This window comes from Borostomias antarcticus (assembly GCF_949987555.1).
Source record: "Borostomias antarcticus genome assembly, chromosome: 20".
Lineage (NCBI taxonomy): Eukaryota > Metazoa > Chordata > Actinopteri > Stomiiformes > Stomiidae > Borostomias > Borostomias antarcticus.
In genome coordinates this window covers 10,280,219-10,296,331 of record NC_140253.1, presented here as the reverse complement: position 1 = coordinate 10,296,331, position 16,113 = coordinate 10,280,219, and the positions used below count along the sequence as shown (strand labels likewise).

Below are 16,113 nucleotides of genomic sequence, written 5' to 3'. Positions count from 1 at the left end.
CGCCGGGGGGGGGGGGGACCACATCACAGCTGCCACACCACAGGGTCTCCCCGGCGAGGTCCCAGGGGCACGCGAGGGGACCGAAGCGTTTCGGCCAGCGCGCCAAAACGAACGGGCGGGATCCCTAAGCGGACTCGCCCCTCTGCGAGCGCACTAAACGCTGAGCTACGGAGGTCGGGGGTGGCGACCGCGAGCGGCGGCGTATGATCGATCGCGGAACGGCAGGAACGACGGGTTAAACTTGGACTCGGCTGCCGCGGCGACCCCCAGGCCGGCGATTGGCCGCTCACTCGTTGTCGGCGGCGGCGGGCGTGTTGTAGCTCTGGAAGAGAGGCTGCATGAACAGGCCCAGCGTGCCCGTCACACACACCAGGATGAAGATCCAAAGGAAGAGACGGTCGATCACCATGGCCACGTACTTCCAGTCCTGGATGATCTGGGGTTGGGTGAGAGGGAGGGAGAGAGAGGGAGGGGGGGGGTTAGTTTGAGAGTGTGTGTGTGTGTTACGCCAGGTCTTAGCTGACAGTTAGAGCTAGGGTCAGACAGACGACACATAGGGGGGTGTGGTTTGTTGCTCATTAGCGGCTCATGGAAAACAGCTGGGCAGGTATCTTTTTTGGAAACGACACGCTGACCACACGAGGACCAAGAGATGCCACCGTGCGATTGACTTCTTTCTCCCCCGTAATTATGGACTTAAGTGAACACCCTTTTAACAAATACTGAACGGACCATCAAGGAGCGAGCTGGCCGCGCATCTATTCCGGGGGGCTGTCGTAGCGGGCCCATCGGCGTCGAGCTGGTCGAGTTCTTACCTGGGTTGCGGTGAGTAGAGCGACCCTATCCCCCCTAACTAGGTTAGCTTGCTCTCACCCAGGTAAGTCAGGCATACTCAACACGTCTACCTACACGTAGGGAAAGACGTCCAGGTTACGGACGGACTAGTCTTGTAGAGCAGTGCAGTAGAAGTACGAGCCAGGCTAGTCGACCCCCGTAACAGTGCGTGTTTCTGAACCGACAGGTCCAACTCTAAGGGACTGATCACACTGCTTCGAAACCGTCGGAGGAAAAGCACCTCGGGCAGAACAGCGTGGCGCGCCTGCGGTCTGTGACCCGGGCCGCCCGAACGCTACCACGCAAGACAAACGGGGGTCGTTTGGTTCAACTGACCACACGACGGCAATCTACGCGGTTACTTTCTCGCCTGAAAACTTCATAGAGTGACATATTAACGGTTTTAGACGCAGTGGTTTGATTGGCTGCCCGGGCGGGTGAAACGGGAAAAACAACGGTTTTGCCGGCGACGGCAATTGCATTTTACGACGGTTTTGCCGGCGACGCATTGCTAGAGATGCGTCTCGGTGTGATCAGCCCTAAGTCCGTTTCAAAACAATCACAAGACAATGAGAGAGAGAGAGACAGAGGGATAGAGAGAGAGAGACAGAGGGAGATAGAGAGAGAGAGAGAGACAGAGGGAGATAGAGAGAGGGGAGAGAGAGGGAGATAGAGAGAGAGAGACAGAGAGAGACAGAGGGAGAGAGACAGAGACAGAGAGAGAGAGACAGAGGGAGAGAGACAGAGAGAGACAGAGGGAGAGAGACAGAGGGAGATAGAGAGAGAGAGAGACAGAGGGAGATAGAAAGAGAGAGAGAGACAGAGGGAGAGAGACAGAGAGAGAGAGACAGAGAGAGACAGAGGGAGAGAGACAGAGAGAGAGAGACAGAGAGAGAGACAGAGAGAGAGACAGAGAGGGAGATGAAAGACCTGCTTACGAGAGACGTGAACAGACGGACAGACAGAGCGGGCGAGAGTGAGCGGAGAGACATGTGACCACGAGCACCGACCATGAAGTCCCCATGAAGAAACGAGAGCGCAGACATCAGCGATCAATCAAGCAGGATGGACAGATCCCCCCCCCCCCCCACCCCCCCCACATTACATTAGAGTGCATTGCAGTCGTTTATCTGACGATTATGTCCAAAGTGACGTACGGTAATTGCATTTAACGTAGTAAAAGTGACTAAAAGTGACGTAGTAAAAGTGACTTAATAATCATCTAGCGCTGAAGGCAAAGTGCAAAAATAGCAATCCCCCTCCTCCACTCCCCCCCCCCCCCCCCTCTCACCCCCCCTCCTCACCCCTTCCTCGTCCTCCTCCGTCGTCATGTGCTCGGCGATGTACCTCACCCCGTCCACCGCCTCGTCCAGACCGCCGCCCCCCCCCCGCCACCCGCCCCCGGCGTCCGCCGCCTCGCCCGCCCGCCAGCCGGGCCGCCGCGCCGGGTCCCCGCTCACGCAGAACGGGTCGCCGTCCTCGTCCGTCCTCGTCCGTCCGTCCCCGTCCCCGGGCGGGGCGGCGGCGGCGCCGTACTTCCGCCGGAGCGTCTCGCGGACGCCGCCACCGCTCCCCGGGCGCCGCATGAACAGGAAGGAGGGCAGGCGGACCAGGAAGAGGTGCTTGACCCAGTCGGGCATGCGGTGCGTGGAGGGGGAGCGATGGTGGACGTTGAGGACGCACACGCTGGTCACGATGGAGAAGGTGACCAGGACCATGGTGAACATCAGGTACTTCCCTGTTGGAGAGAGAGGAGGGAGGGGGGTGTGGTTTATACATACGTGTGTGTGTTGGGACGTACAGTTTACACACACGTTATCAGGCTATCCATCACACACACACACACGCACGCACGCACCGGACGACAGGGACGGGTAAACACACGCAATCACGCCACCGTCACGGCTCTGCTAATTAAGTAATCTCATCGACTAGAGGCGCCCCCCCGGTTACCGAACACGCCCCCACCCACCCCCCCGCCCCCCCGTCCGTCCATCCGTACGCACCAATGAGCGGCACCGCCACGGAGGTGGGCGGGACGATCTTGGAGATCAGCAGCAGGAAGACGGTGAGCGCCAGCAGCACGGAGATGCACAGGGTCATCTTCTCGCCGCAGTCGGACGGCAGGTAGAAGACCAGGATGGCGAGCGAGGTGATGAGCACGCAGGGGATGATGAGGTTGATGGTGTAGAAGAGCGGCTTCCTCCGGATGACGAAGTCGTAGGTGATGTCCAGGTAGGCGGCGTCCGCCGGGTCCTCGTTCTTGCGGGCAGGCAGCGACACGATGTCCCACTCGCCGCTGGGCGTGAAGTCGTCGCGGCTGGCGTAGTCGCTGGTGAGCGCCAGGTCCACCTCATGGTGGTCGTAGGTCCACGAGCGGAACTTGAGCGTGCAGTTCTGCTGGTCGAAGGGGAAGTTGCGCACCTCGATGGCGCACGCCGACTTGTAGATGGCGGGCGGCAGCCAGAAGATGTCGCCGGTGCTGGAGACCACGGCGTTGCAGTAGAAGGAGACCTCGTACACGCCGTCCGCACTGTGAGCACGGCGGAGGGGAGGTTAACACACGTTAGGGGCTCTGAGATACACACACACATATACTGTACACACACGCGCACACACACATACCTTACACACAGACGTGCGCACACACGCGCACACACACATACTGTACACACGCGCACACACGCACACACACATACTGTACACACGCGCACACACACATACTGTACACACATGCGCACACACACATACGCACACACACACACAAACTGTACACACATGCGCACACACACATACGCACGCACACACACATACTGTACACACATACACACACACACACAAAACCAGTTATACATACACTCACACAGAGTGTAGAAAGTGGAATAGATCTTAGGCCGAGTACAAACATCAGTTTGTTTTCAATTCACAAAGAACGAGCATCAGTCTTTCAGTTTGTGTCCAGCTTCATCACTATCTTGCTGAAGGCCTGACTGGATGAAAGCCATTGGCCGCCGTTTGTAACATTTTCTTCATGCCAGTAAAATAAGGCTTACAGACCGTCTGGAACGACTTGGACTACTTTGTTTCCGTCTGGTCCCAAAAGCACTTTGAAAATCTGGGAACTTGATCTATGAATCCAATCAATAATCATCATAAAGACATTGCTAATTACTCCACCAACCCCCTCGTTAAGAGGAGAAGAAGTCGAGCGCCAAAACCATCTCAACTGACCCTAGAAAACCACACCCACACCTAAGCCACAGTTCCAATTGGTCAGCGGTCGACAGTCCGTGTCAGGTCCGCCAGATTTCTCCCTCATTGAAGTCAAACTCTAACCTCTGATTCGCTGTGTGATAAAGAGGCCTGATTGTTCCACAGTAGTTAACCAATCATAATGAATCCCCCCCTGGCACTCCCTCTCATCCTAGCTAAGAGCCAGGTCTCCTTGTCTTCGGGAAGAAAAAATAATAACATGATTTATGCAGAGGATTTTTCAATTAAAAATCACCATAAATACATAAAGGCTTATTTTAAGCAGCGGATTTTCCGCAGGCGTGCTCCAGAAAGGGGGGATGTTGGGACGTCTCTCGGAACGTCAGGATCTCTGTAATCCGGTTATGTTTAGGGGCGTGCGCACGACAGGAGATCTCCACGGGAGAGGGACACAGATGTGCCATTTCTCTCTGATTTCCTGACCCTAACGTGCTACAAACATTTGTTCGGTCACTTTTGGTGAACAATGGGGTTTGATTCATGCTTGATTTAAAATGGGTTTCCTCACGGTCAGGTTTGGTATCCTTTCATTCTGATGACTTTTTAGAGTAAAGTTTGAAAAACATGCACAACGCACACACATACACGCATGCACACACACACACACACACACACACACACACACACTCAGAGGCAGTTGTCTCACTTGTTGTAGAGGACGATGTCAGGCAGCCAGATGTGCTTGGATGGGATTCGTAGTTTTTTAATGCCTTCGTACTTCTCTGGGTCCCATCTCAGTCTGTAGTCATTCCATTCCTGCACGGACAAGGTAGGTCAACTACACTACCCAGAATCCTTCTAGGCAGGGCCGGGTGAAAGGCCACCACGGGTAGTCAATAGTATAGTAAAATCAGCCAAAATAATTATACTGGAGCATTAAAAAAATAAAGATTTCAAACGTTTAAGGACCTTTCGTAGGGAGATGAGATACTGTTAATCTTATACTGAAGCCATGTTTAAGATTCAACGATGGCGCTAGGGTGATGTGTACGTACTTTATAAAGCAAGGCTACTAGGGTGGAGGATGTTTATCTACTTTTCTACTTTATAGAGTTGAAGACGCAGGGATGCTGTGAGGGGGGGGGGGGGGGGGGGTCTTTATAGAGCACTCACCTGGAACAACCAGACGTTGGTGGTCATAATCTGCTCTCTCTCATTCTGCAAACCACGGACAGAACAGCAAGTTAGAGTGTGTCATCTATGGATGTCTATATCTGTATGTTTATGGAAATAAGCAGCGTGTGAGTGTGTGTGTGGCAGGGGGGGGTAATGGCATGGGTGTCGAGTGAGTGAGTGAGTGAGTGAGTGAGTGAGTGAGTGAGTGAGTGAGTGAGTGAGTGAGTGAGTGAGTGAGTGAGTGAGAGTGAGTGAGTGAGTGAGTGAGTGAATAAGTGTGTGTGTGAGTGAGTGAGTGAGTGAGTGAGTGAGTGAGTGAGTGAGTGAGTGAGTGAGTGAGTGAGTGAGTGAGTGAGTGTGTAATAGTGAGTGAGTGAGTGAGTGAGTGAGTGAGTGAGTGAGTGAGTGAGTGAGTGAGTGAGTGAGTGAGTAAGTGTGTGAGTGAGTGAGTGAGTGAGTGAGTGAGTGAGTGAGTGAGTGAGTGAGTGAGTGAGTGAGTGAGTGAGTGAGTGTGTGTGTGTGTGTGTGTGTGTGTGTGTGAGTGTGTGTGTCCTACTCACCACACTGATGAGCTGGGACAGGGACACCTGTATGGAGATGGTGACCTGCTGGCTCTTGTTGACGGCCGGTCTGATCAGTTTGTTGTAGCGCTCCGGACCCAGCAGGTAGTTGACCAACCGCTCCTCTGCGTTCTCTGCTCCCGTGCCTGGACACACACACACACACACACACAGGTTATACACACACGTGTCTATATACACACACACACTATATTTACAGTACAAGTCTGTCCTATCACTAACATGACACAAACACACATGCATGCAAACACACACACACAAACACACACACTCAAGCCATGTCCCGGGTTTTTTCCAAAGCTCTTTTATCTTATAATGAATACACTCCCAATCAGTCTGCTTATTGAGCCAAAAACAACTGGCATGGCCACATAAATAACCATGTGATTAGCGAGCAGCGCGGGCCGGCCTGCTGGCAGAGCATGAGGACAATGTAACAGCTTCTCCCCCTGCAGAACAACACTGCACAGGGAAATATCAATACACACACACACAGACCACACACACACAGACACACACACACACACTCTAACAGAGTAGGAAAGTAAAAAACAGTGTGTGTGTGTCAAAGTCAAAGTCAACTTTATTTATATAGCACTGCTCGTACAAGTACATGTAGCACACAGTAGAAATAAATAAATGAATAAATAAATAAAAAAGTAGTTAAATATAAGAAAATTAAAAGCAGGACAGATCATATATGGTAAAAGAGAAGAAAGGCTCGGGGCATACAAACAGAAGGCTTCCTCCCCATGTCTCTTGAGTGTGTGTGTGTGTGTGTGTGTGTGTGTGTGTGTGTGTGTGTGTGTGTGAGAGAGAGAGAGAGAGAGAGAGAGAGAGAGAGAGAGAGAGACAGGGACAGGTAGAGAAAGAGAGAAAGAGAGAAAGAGAGAGGGACAGGTAGAGAGAGAGAGAGAAACAGAAAGAGAGAGACAGGGACAGGTAGAGAGAGAGAGAGAGAGAGAGAGGGACAAGTAGAGAGAGAGAGAGAGAGAGAGAGAGAGAGAGAAAGAGAGAGGCAGGGACAGGTAGAGAGAGAGAGAGAGAGAGAGAGGGACAAGTAGAGAGAGAGAGAGAGAGAGAGAGAGAGAGAAAGAGAGAGACAGGGACAGGTAGAGAGAGAGTGAGAGAGAGAGAGAGAGAGAGAGAAAGAGAGAGACAGGGACAGGTAGAGAAAGAGAGAAAGAGAGAAAGAGAGAGAGGGACAGGTAGAGAGAGAGAGAGAGAGAGAGAGAGAGAGAGAGAGAAAGAGAGAGACAGGGACAGGTAGAGAGAGAGTGAGAGAGAGAGAGAGAGAGAGAGAGACAGGGACAGGTAGAGAAAGAGAGAAAGAGAGAAAGAGAGAGAGGGACAGGTAGAGAGAGAGAGAGAGAGAGAGAGAAAGAGAGAGGCAGGGACAGGTAGAGAGAGAGAGAGAGAGAGAGAGGGACAAGTAGAGAGAGAGAGAGAGAGAGAGAAAGAGAGAGACAGGGACAGGTAGAGAGAGAGGGAGCGAGAGAGAGAGAGAGAGAGAGAGAGAGAGAGGGACAAGTAGAGAGAGAGAGAGAGAGAGAGAGAGAGAGAAAGAGAGAGGCAGGGACAGGTAGAGAGAGAGAGAGAGAGAGAGGGACAAGTAGAGAGAGAGAGAGAGAGAGAGAGAGAGAGAGAGAGAGACAGGGACAGGTAGAGAGAGAGGGAGCGAGAGAGAGAGAGAGAGAGAGAGAGAGTTGTGTGTATTTACACCATGACTGGGTCAAACCAATGAAGCATGGGACAAGCTTTTCACACATGAAGTCACAATGGACTGAAACCAAAACGTTGGACAACATATCGAGTCGTGCCCACTGTGACCGTTTGCCCCGCGCATCTCTACTGCGTCGGAACGTTTCCCCGGGTGAACGGCCTAGGTAAACAAAAGAGCCCAGATCTGACGCCGGATTACGATAATCTAATAATCCAGAAGGATTATCCTATAGTTGCGCAACACTAGCCCATATTATGTCCTGGCTAAAACGATTGGTAGAAAGTCATCCCACACCTTTATCTGTGACATTGTGGCAGAGATGATCCATTTACAGCTTTTAAAGGGCAGGTTCAGAATTTAGCGTTATAAACCACATTAAAAGGTTATGAATGATCATACAACGGCCGATATCAACGTTTTGTCAAACGTTGCACTCTCGAGATATAGCTCGTCGCCGCTAACACACTCAATGGATCCATAGGTGCATCCATAAGTGCATAGGTGCCTCGAAAACACCATAAACTCTCGTTTTCAAAGACAGGAAACTCACTGAGTGGTCACTGGTGTCCGTTTATGTTCTGACCAAAAAAAAATCACCACAAAGTACAGTATGCTTCCAATATGGAGGACGCAAGATAAAAATGCCCCGGAGGGACTTCGATCGCGCAAAGCGTCTATCTACGCCACGGAAATGGATCTTCCTCTGCCGGGGGCCATGACCAGCCGGCCGGCGTGGGCCGCTGTGTTGACGCGCTCGTTCAGTCCGAGGAGGTGGAGGGAGGGAGAGAGGAGGATGAGGAGGTGGAGGGAGGAAGGAGGATGAGGAGGTGGAGGGAGGGAGGAGGATGAGGAGGTGGAGGGAGGGAGGAGGATGAGGAGGTGGAGGGAGGGAGGAGGATGAGGAGGTGGAGGGAGGGAGGGAGGGAGGGAGGAGGATGAGGAGGTGGAGGGAGGGAGGGAGGGAGGGAGGAGGATGAGGAGGTGGAGGGAGGAAGGAGGATGAGGAGGTGTAGGGAGGGAGGGGGGGAGGAGGATGAGGAGGTGGAGGGAGGGAGGGAGGGAGGGAGGGAGGAGGATGAGGAGGTGGAGGGAGGGAGGAAGGAGGATGAGGAGGTGGAGGGAGGGAGGGAGGAGGATGAGGAGGTGGAGGGAGGAGGATGAGGAGGTGGAGGGAGGGAGGGAGGGAGGGAGGAGGATGAGGAGGTGGAGGGAGGAAGGAGGATGAGGAGGTGGAGGGAGGGAGGAGGATGAGGAGGTGGAGGGAGGAAGGAGGATGAGGAGGTGGAGGGAGGGAGGGAGGAGGATGAGGAGGTGGAGGGAGGGAGGGAGGAGGATGAGGAGGTGGAGGGAGGGAGGGAGGAGGATGAGGAGGTGGAGGGAGGGAGGGAGGAGGATGAGGGGTTAAGAACCTCTCCACGTGCCGCACATTAGAGGCCCCCTCGGGGCGGCGTGACACGTAATTACGGCGAGATCACGCAGCGTGTCGTCATCGCCGGTGTGAATGTTCCGGGGTTGTTTTTGTAGGTCTGATGGTGGGAAGACGGGGATACTCACACAGGAGTGAGGGGGGAGAGAGAGAGAAAGGGGGAGAGAGAGAGGGAGAGAGAGGGAGAGAGAGGGAGAGAGAGAGAGCACGTAACGTTGGGTTTTACTGTGTTTTAGCGTGTGTGTGTGTGTGGGGGGGGGGGGGTAAAAAGCCTGCATGAGGAACCACAGTTCAATGTCATGGAAGATAATTTGAGTGCTAGCACACATATGGAAAAAAAATCCTTTGGGAGAAAACACACACTCTCTCTTACACAAACAAACACACACTATAAGACGAGACAGGGGGAAGTCAAAATGGCCTCCAGGAGCATTTCATCATTTGAATAATTTAGGTGTACATCCAGGCCATGGTGTTTCCCTTGGCAGAAGCTGAGAGTTGGTCTGTCAGACGGTCAGGTGTGCTCTTAGAAAAACTAAAATGTCCGTAAAACATCTAAGAAAGATCTAAAGAATCTAGGACCATAACATGCTGTATTCGTTTCTATAGACTGTAAATTACTGGCTCATCTTGAAAGCCGCATCCAAATTAAGATATATTGTTAACGACGCCTCACAACACGTGATTGAGCTGTGCGTGCGTGTGTGTGTGAGTGTGTGTGTGTGTGTGAGTGTGTGTATGTGCGTGTGAATGTGTGTGAGTGACAGCTCAAAGGGAGACACACCGTCAGTGGTAGGGGAGGTTGAAAATACCCTGTGGTGAATTATTAAGATGGAGACCATCTGCAATGGCTTCTTTCCCAGGTCCCAACACACACGGTTTTAAGAGTCTGTCTTCTCCGCTGTGGTAAGCAGTGTTTCAGTGTCTCTGCTTTCTCTTCTAAAGAGACACCACAACGCTCTCTCTCTCTCTCTCTAGCTCTCTCTCTCACACACACACACACACACACACACACATGCACACTCTGGGTCACGCTCTACTTGAACCTAATCTCAATGTGTTTGCATGCATGTGTGAGTGTGTGCGTTTGTGCATGTGTGTGTATGTGTAACATATAGAGCAAAAAATAACCAATGTGAACACAATGAACTCTGGATAAATGTGAAAAATCCAGCTGCCCCTTAGATCTGTGAGAACCCCTCTTTAACCTCTGGGTCACGCTCTACTTGAAACTAATCTCAATGTGTTCCTATGCATGTGTGAGTGTGTTTTTGTGCATGTGTGTGGGTCTGTCTGCAACCAACACACCACATCCACAAACTACCCCCCTGCTCCCTACCTAGCCTACACCACACACCCACGCACGCACGCCCACACACACACACACACATACACCTCCTGAAGGCATCCGGGCAGACTGACAGAGGCCCACTCTGTTCCTCGTTGGGGGAACCATCTGTTGGTCCTCGTGAAGTTAAGATTATGCAAGATCTTTCGGTTCCATTAGCTCTGGAGGCAGTTGGCGTGTGTCTGTCTAGTGTCTGTTTAGTTGTGGAGACCTTCTCAGTATTAACTGCAGACGAGAACTTTCAGCACCATGGACAGCGCCTGTGACTGAAGTCGCCACTTCGTCAGTCTCTTAACTATTTCAAGATTTGAAGACGCAGCAAAAGCCAGCGGAACAATTTTGGGTGCGAAACAACAACACACATAACCTATTAAAATAGCTTCATTTTTTTTACTGCGTTATTCCCAGCTAAAAGATCTCGCGTCATCTCTCTTTGCCAGGGCACCGCACAGGGCATCGCATGGGTTAAACGTCAAACTCACTCGCAGTCGCATTAGAGAAAATAAAAAACTGATGCAAGACATTTTGTGAAATCGGAATACGCAAAGACGACACTTGCTTGCAGACATACACAACGACATTTAGAACTCTTACTTGCGAGAGAGAGGACGAGGAGAGCCAGGGACGCGGTCACCCTAGCAGCCATCACTCCCCTGCGCGTTCCCCCGGTCCGTCCCGGACACAGCACTCCAAAAAATCGACTCGAGGTTTGGGATTATCTCCGGGATAGATGATGAGAAGTTGCCTGCGCAACGGACCGAGGGCAGTCTAAGCGTCCATCCACCATCGAGGTTGAGGGCGTGAGCGGAGTCCCGGTGTGGTGGCTGATTCCGCCGAGCCCGTTCGATGTCTGTGTCCTCCGGTTCGCTCACGAACACGTGCGCAAAGTCATCATCTGTCCCCACTCTCGAGACAGTTTCTTTTTTTTTTTTACACAAAAAAACTAAGTCGACCCAGAGTGCGTCCTGGTTGGTTAAATCGCATTTAAAACCCTTCGCTAGGCTACACAGAGTGTGAAAAAGAAACCGTTATCCTTACTTACTTCTATCTATCCGGCGCCGCGTCAACAGACTTGAAGTTTCAGGCCACAAACTAGCCACGTTGACAGTCAAAACTCGGTCCGAATCCAATAGACTACCCGTGTCCATGGACTCGATAATGTAGTTATTCCAGTGGTCAACACGTCCCTAAATTGTCCTCCGTTTTGCCTCATGACACAACTCTAACTCACAAAGCGTATGTTAATTGGCGACAAATGAAGCAGGCACTTCTTCACAAAAGTTTGCATAGTAAAACCTGCAACTCAAGGTTGTAATTGTTTCCTTTAAAAGACCCAACCAATACAGTTCTACTGCAAGAGGCATTTTAAAAAGTAGGGCATCTCCCGACCAAATTTCCATTTCAAACTCCCTTTCGCTCCGGTTGCTACTCGGTAAATCTTTCTGGGCTTCCAAAGGAGGTGGAACCGACCACGTGACCGTGGGGATGCTGATCGTAGCACTCTCGTTACCGTAGCCTACTTTCTTTTTTATATGACAGAAGAGCTCAGCTGAACGTCTCCAGTGACTGCACTGTCTCACTGGAGGTATGGAGAAGATAGTCCCTAATTGCCTTTGAACAACTCGCATCGTTCCACATCGTAAAAACGAGTCCAGACCGAAAAAGAACGGAATAGGCTACTTTATCACGTCACTTTGAGTCTGCACTTCAGCTTGTGAATACAGATCTGGCCCCAAACGGCGTGTAAAAGACTTGATTTTGTTCAGTTAGACAGATTATGTGAGAGAGAAAAAACACGTTTTCCCCTCAGCATAATTGCAATAGCATGCGCGGGCCAATAAATACACAATAAAACAAATAAAATATTGTTGAGGCCTATTTGAAATATTTGTTGAGGCCTTGTATTATGGAAATACAAGAAACTTCCGAAATGAGTTGTCCCCCAATACGCGATATGCCCCTTAAAGTAAATTATTAGGTGATGAAATTCGGAGATAAATCTCTAGTTACTGTTATCGATAAGACAAGTGGATTAATAAATCGTTCACAGCGTTGCCGTATGACCAGCAACACTTTCAACTCTTTACACGGCCCGGTGGATATTTCAATCAAGTTAAATGGAAATGTGCGTCTGTTGTCACTTCCCCGAGGTACATGCCAGTCATGGAATGAGAGTGAGTGATTGAGTGGCGCGCGCGCGCGCGCACGCACACTGCAGGGCACTAAATATAAGTGACAGGGGGCTATGAAAGTCCCGTCTGTACAGTATTTATGTGTGTAGCCCGGACACCTAGTGCGCGAGGGGGGGGGGGGGGGGGGTATATTCCCTCTTATGGCTCCTATATTAGGTTTCTCTAAGAGGACACACACAACAACAAACAACACACAACAACAAACAACACACACACACAAACACACATACGCACACACACACACACACACACACACACACACAGAGAATGAGAAAGGAAGATAAAATGATAGCCTACCATTGAACACCTTCCCCTCAGAAACAATCTAGATAGATAGATAGATAGATAGATAGATAGATATAGATAGATAGATAGATAGATAAACATTAGTCACCGCGTCTGTACACTGCCTCAGACGAACAAAATACAATATACACAGGTACATACACTTATCAGTGCACCCTCACACCATCCAGATACATCTCCAACCACCTTTAAGGTTAAGCAGTTATAGCCATGTCAGCTATGGCAGCCCATAAAGGACATCCACTACACTTCCTATACTATGTATATAGTTTTTAAGTCGTTAGACTCCATAAAAAACATTAAAAATTAGCTCTTAGTATATAGCCCCTATTAAAAAGCATTCAACTCGTTAACCGTAGCACTCACATTAAAACCTCATGCCGATTGATGTTATCAATAAGTACTCAGCCGTAGAGCACCGTTGACAACGATCGAGGTCGTTCAAATGGGGCTCGTTTATCAATCGGCGACGATCACGGATCAATGACCACTTCGCCCCACTGACTCCACGCATGGCAGGGTATCTTTTATTGATAACCCTTCCTAAACATGTAGGCCTATAGCTTTGATGACCATCCGTAGAGTACATATTGTAAACCCTGCATATGTGTTCTTAACGCTAGTAGTGCCTTCTATACTCTGCAAAAGGCCTAAGCCTTTGTAGGGTTGTAGGTGATCTGTGTCCACTGACAATTAGCTTAAAGACTAAAACTACTCAGGATATGAGATGATTTTGAATGCAGAACAGATGGTTCGGACCCACAAAGATGTCCTTTTGGGCCGATGGTAACTGCTCAGGTTTGGCAGAATGGGTTGCGGGGGGGGGGGGCGTTCTTTGATGTGTGATTTCATTCTCTGGTTGGGTTCAGCTGAACACAGGTGTTAATTGTTATGTGCGACACACATGCAAACATATGGACTGGCATGATGGAAAACCAGACAGAGACTCTCCCTCTCACAGACAACCCCCCCCACCCACACACACACACACACACACAGTCGCCCAAGCACGGAGGCTGTGTTCATGCACCTGCTCTCCTCTGTGTCAGTGTGTGTGTGTCCTCTCCCCTCATCATGTCATGTGCGAGCATATGCGTGTGTGTGTGTGTGCCCAAGCCTCTATGCCTGCGTACGGTGTGTATTGTCCTCTTGTCTGTGGCGTGACAGGACCCAGTGCTCATTCCCATCGTTCTGTCCCTCTGATTGGCTTAGTGTTCTGTCCCTCTGATTGGCTTAGTGTTCTGTCCCTTTGATTGGCTTAGTGTTCTGTCCCTTTGATTGGCTCAGCGTGTTCCCTACGTCGGTCCTTACGCCAGATGCCAGTTCAGTTGAAGCAGTCCCCCGACCGCAGGGCTGACCAGAGAGAGAGAGAGAGAGAGAGAGAGAGAAAGAACGTGTGTGTGTGTGTGTGTGTGTGTGTGTGTGTGTGTGTGTGTGCGTGTGAAAGAGAGTGCATTCCGGCATGTGTCCAACCACCTTTGTGTACAGTATGTTGGTTCAGGTGACAGAGGGGTGGAAGTGTGTATCTTTGTGTGTGTGTGTGTGTGTGTTACTCTTCACAGGTGTGTGTGTGTCCTGCTCTCTCCACACTTTGAAGCGAGAGAGAGAGAGAGAACGGGAGACTCTGCAGCCGCTAGGCGTGTTGTTGTGGTAACGACGCGTCTTCGCAGGACCCCTTCCGCTAACCACCCATCTGCCACAACTACCGCAGAAAAACTGGTCTGTAACGAACACACAGTGAACAAACGCTGACAAAAAGTGACAAGACCACACTCTGGAGATGAAAGGAGGAGCGAGGGAGGGGGGAGGGGGAGGGGGGGGGCGAGGGAGAGAGAGAGAGAGGGAGAGGAAGCGTGAGATCTGGTACAGTATGTGTAGAACCCAGCGTGGTGCACTGTTAGTCCTCGGTAAGTGTTCCACTGTAGTGTACAGCTGCATCTCTGGATCCAGCTCTGACCAGTTTGCTTCAGCTTCAGCATGCCACACACACACACACGCACACACACACACGCACACACACACACACGCACACACACACACACGCACACACACACACACACACACACACGCACCCTCAACCATCGCGCAATATGATACGAGACGTGCTGCACCTCCAACTGTGACCCAGCATGGTCCCGCAGAGTTTGGTTGGTGGCACCGAGGCTAGACCGAGAGCTGTTGAGCTAATGAGCTGGACTCAGGCCGTGCGTGTGTGTGTGTGTGTGAGAGTGTGTGTGTGTTTGTGTCTTTGTGTGCATGTGTTTACTGGTTCACGTTGCTGCAGAACTCATCAGATATGCTCGACCTCTCTCCAGTAGAGCTGGAGGGTGGGGGGGGCGGGGGGGGGGGGTTCTGAGCTAACTCCGTGCGGCTAAAGGTTTGAGAAACAGCAGATGTGACATTTTGGCAAAGCGGCCCGGGCGTCGCTCCGCTGACTGGGTCTCCGCTGACCGGGCCTCCCTGACCAGGCCTCCCTGACCGGGCCTCACTGACCGGGCCTCCCTGACCGGGCCTCCCTGACCGGGCCTTCCTGACCGGGTCTCCCTGACAGGGCCTCACTGACCGGGCCTGGTGCCGGCCTCCAGACGTCCCCGATCAACCCGCCGCGTCCTCTTGTCAGTCAGGGTAACTCGTCGATGGCTGGACCCGGTGGTGAGGCCTGAGAGAGAGATGGAAGGAAGAGAGGGATGGGAGGGAAAAGAGCAGGAAAGAAGGGATGGGATGAAAGAATTAGAATTAGAATCAGGTGCAAGGACAGGACAGGACAGGACAGGATAGGACAGGACAGGACAGGACAGGACAGGACAGGACAGGACAGGACAGGACAGGACAGGACAGGACAGGACAGGACAGGACAGGACAGGACAGTGCATGGATGATGCAGGGAGGATGGATGAAGCAGGGAGGGATGGATGAAGCAGGGAGGGTGGATGAAGCAGGGAGGGATGGATGAAGCAGGGAGGGATGGATGAAGCAGGGAGGATGGATGAAGCAGGGAGGATGGATGATGCAGGGAGGATGGATGAAGCAGGGAGAGATGGATGAAGCAGGGAGGGATGGATGAAGCAGGGAGGATGGATGAAGCAGGGAGGGATGGATGAAGCAGGGAGGATGGATGAAGCACGGAGTGATGGATGAAGCAGGGAGGATGGATGAAGCAGGGAGGGATGGATGAAGCAGGGAGGAATGGATGAAGCAGGGAGGAATGGATGAAGCAGGGAGGGATGGATGAAGCAGGGAGGATGGATGACGCAGGGAGGGATGGATGAGGGTAAAGGTGGAAGAAGAACAGAACGGGAGTGAAAAAGAAAAAA

At 51.4% G+C, this 16,113-nt stretch overlaps 1 protein-coding gene across 1 annotated transcript; it reads right to left on the bottom strand.

Moving 5' to 3' along the window:
- Positions 1 to 286: 286 nt before the first annotated feature.
- Positions 287 to 10,947, bottom strand: LOC311322651 (neuronal acetylcholine receptor subunit beta-2-like; the record flags this gene model as incomplete). Its single annotated transcript, XM_084454732.1, has 7 exons — positions 287 to 436; positions 2,139 to 2,572; positions 2,841 to 3,367; positions 4,754 to 4,863; positions 5,221 to 5,265; positions 5,784 to 5,929; positions 10,896 to 10,947. The coding sequence occupies 7 exons, from the start codon at positions 10,945 to 10,947 to the stop codon at positions 287 to 289; spliced, it is 1,464 nt and encodes a 487-aa protein (XP_084310858.1).
- Positions 10,948 to 16,113: the final 5,166 nt, after the last annotated feature.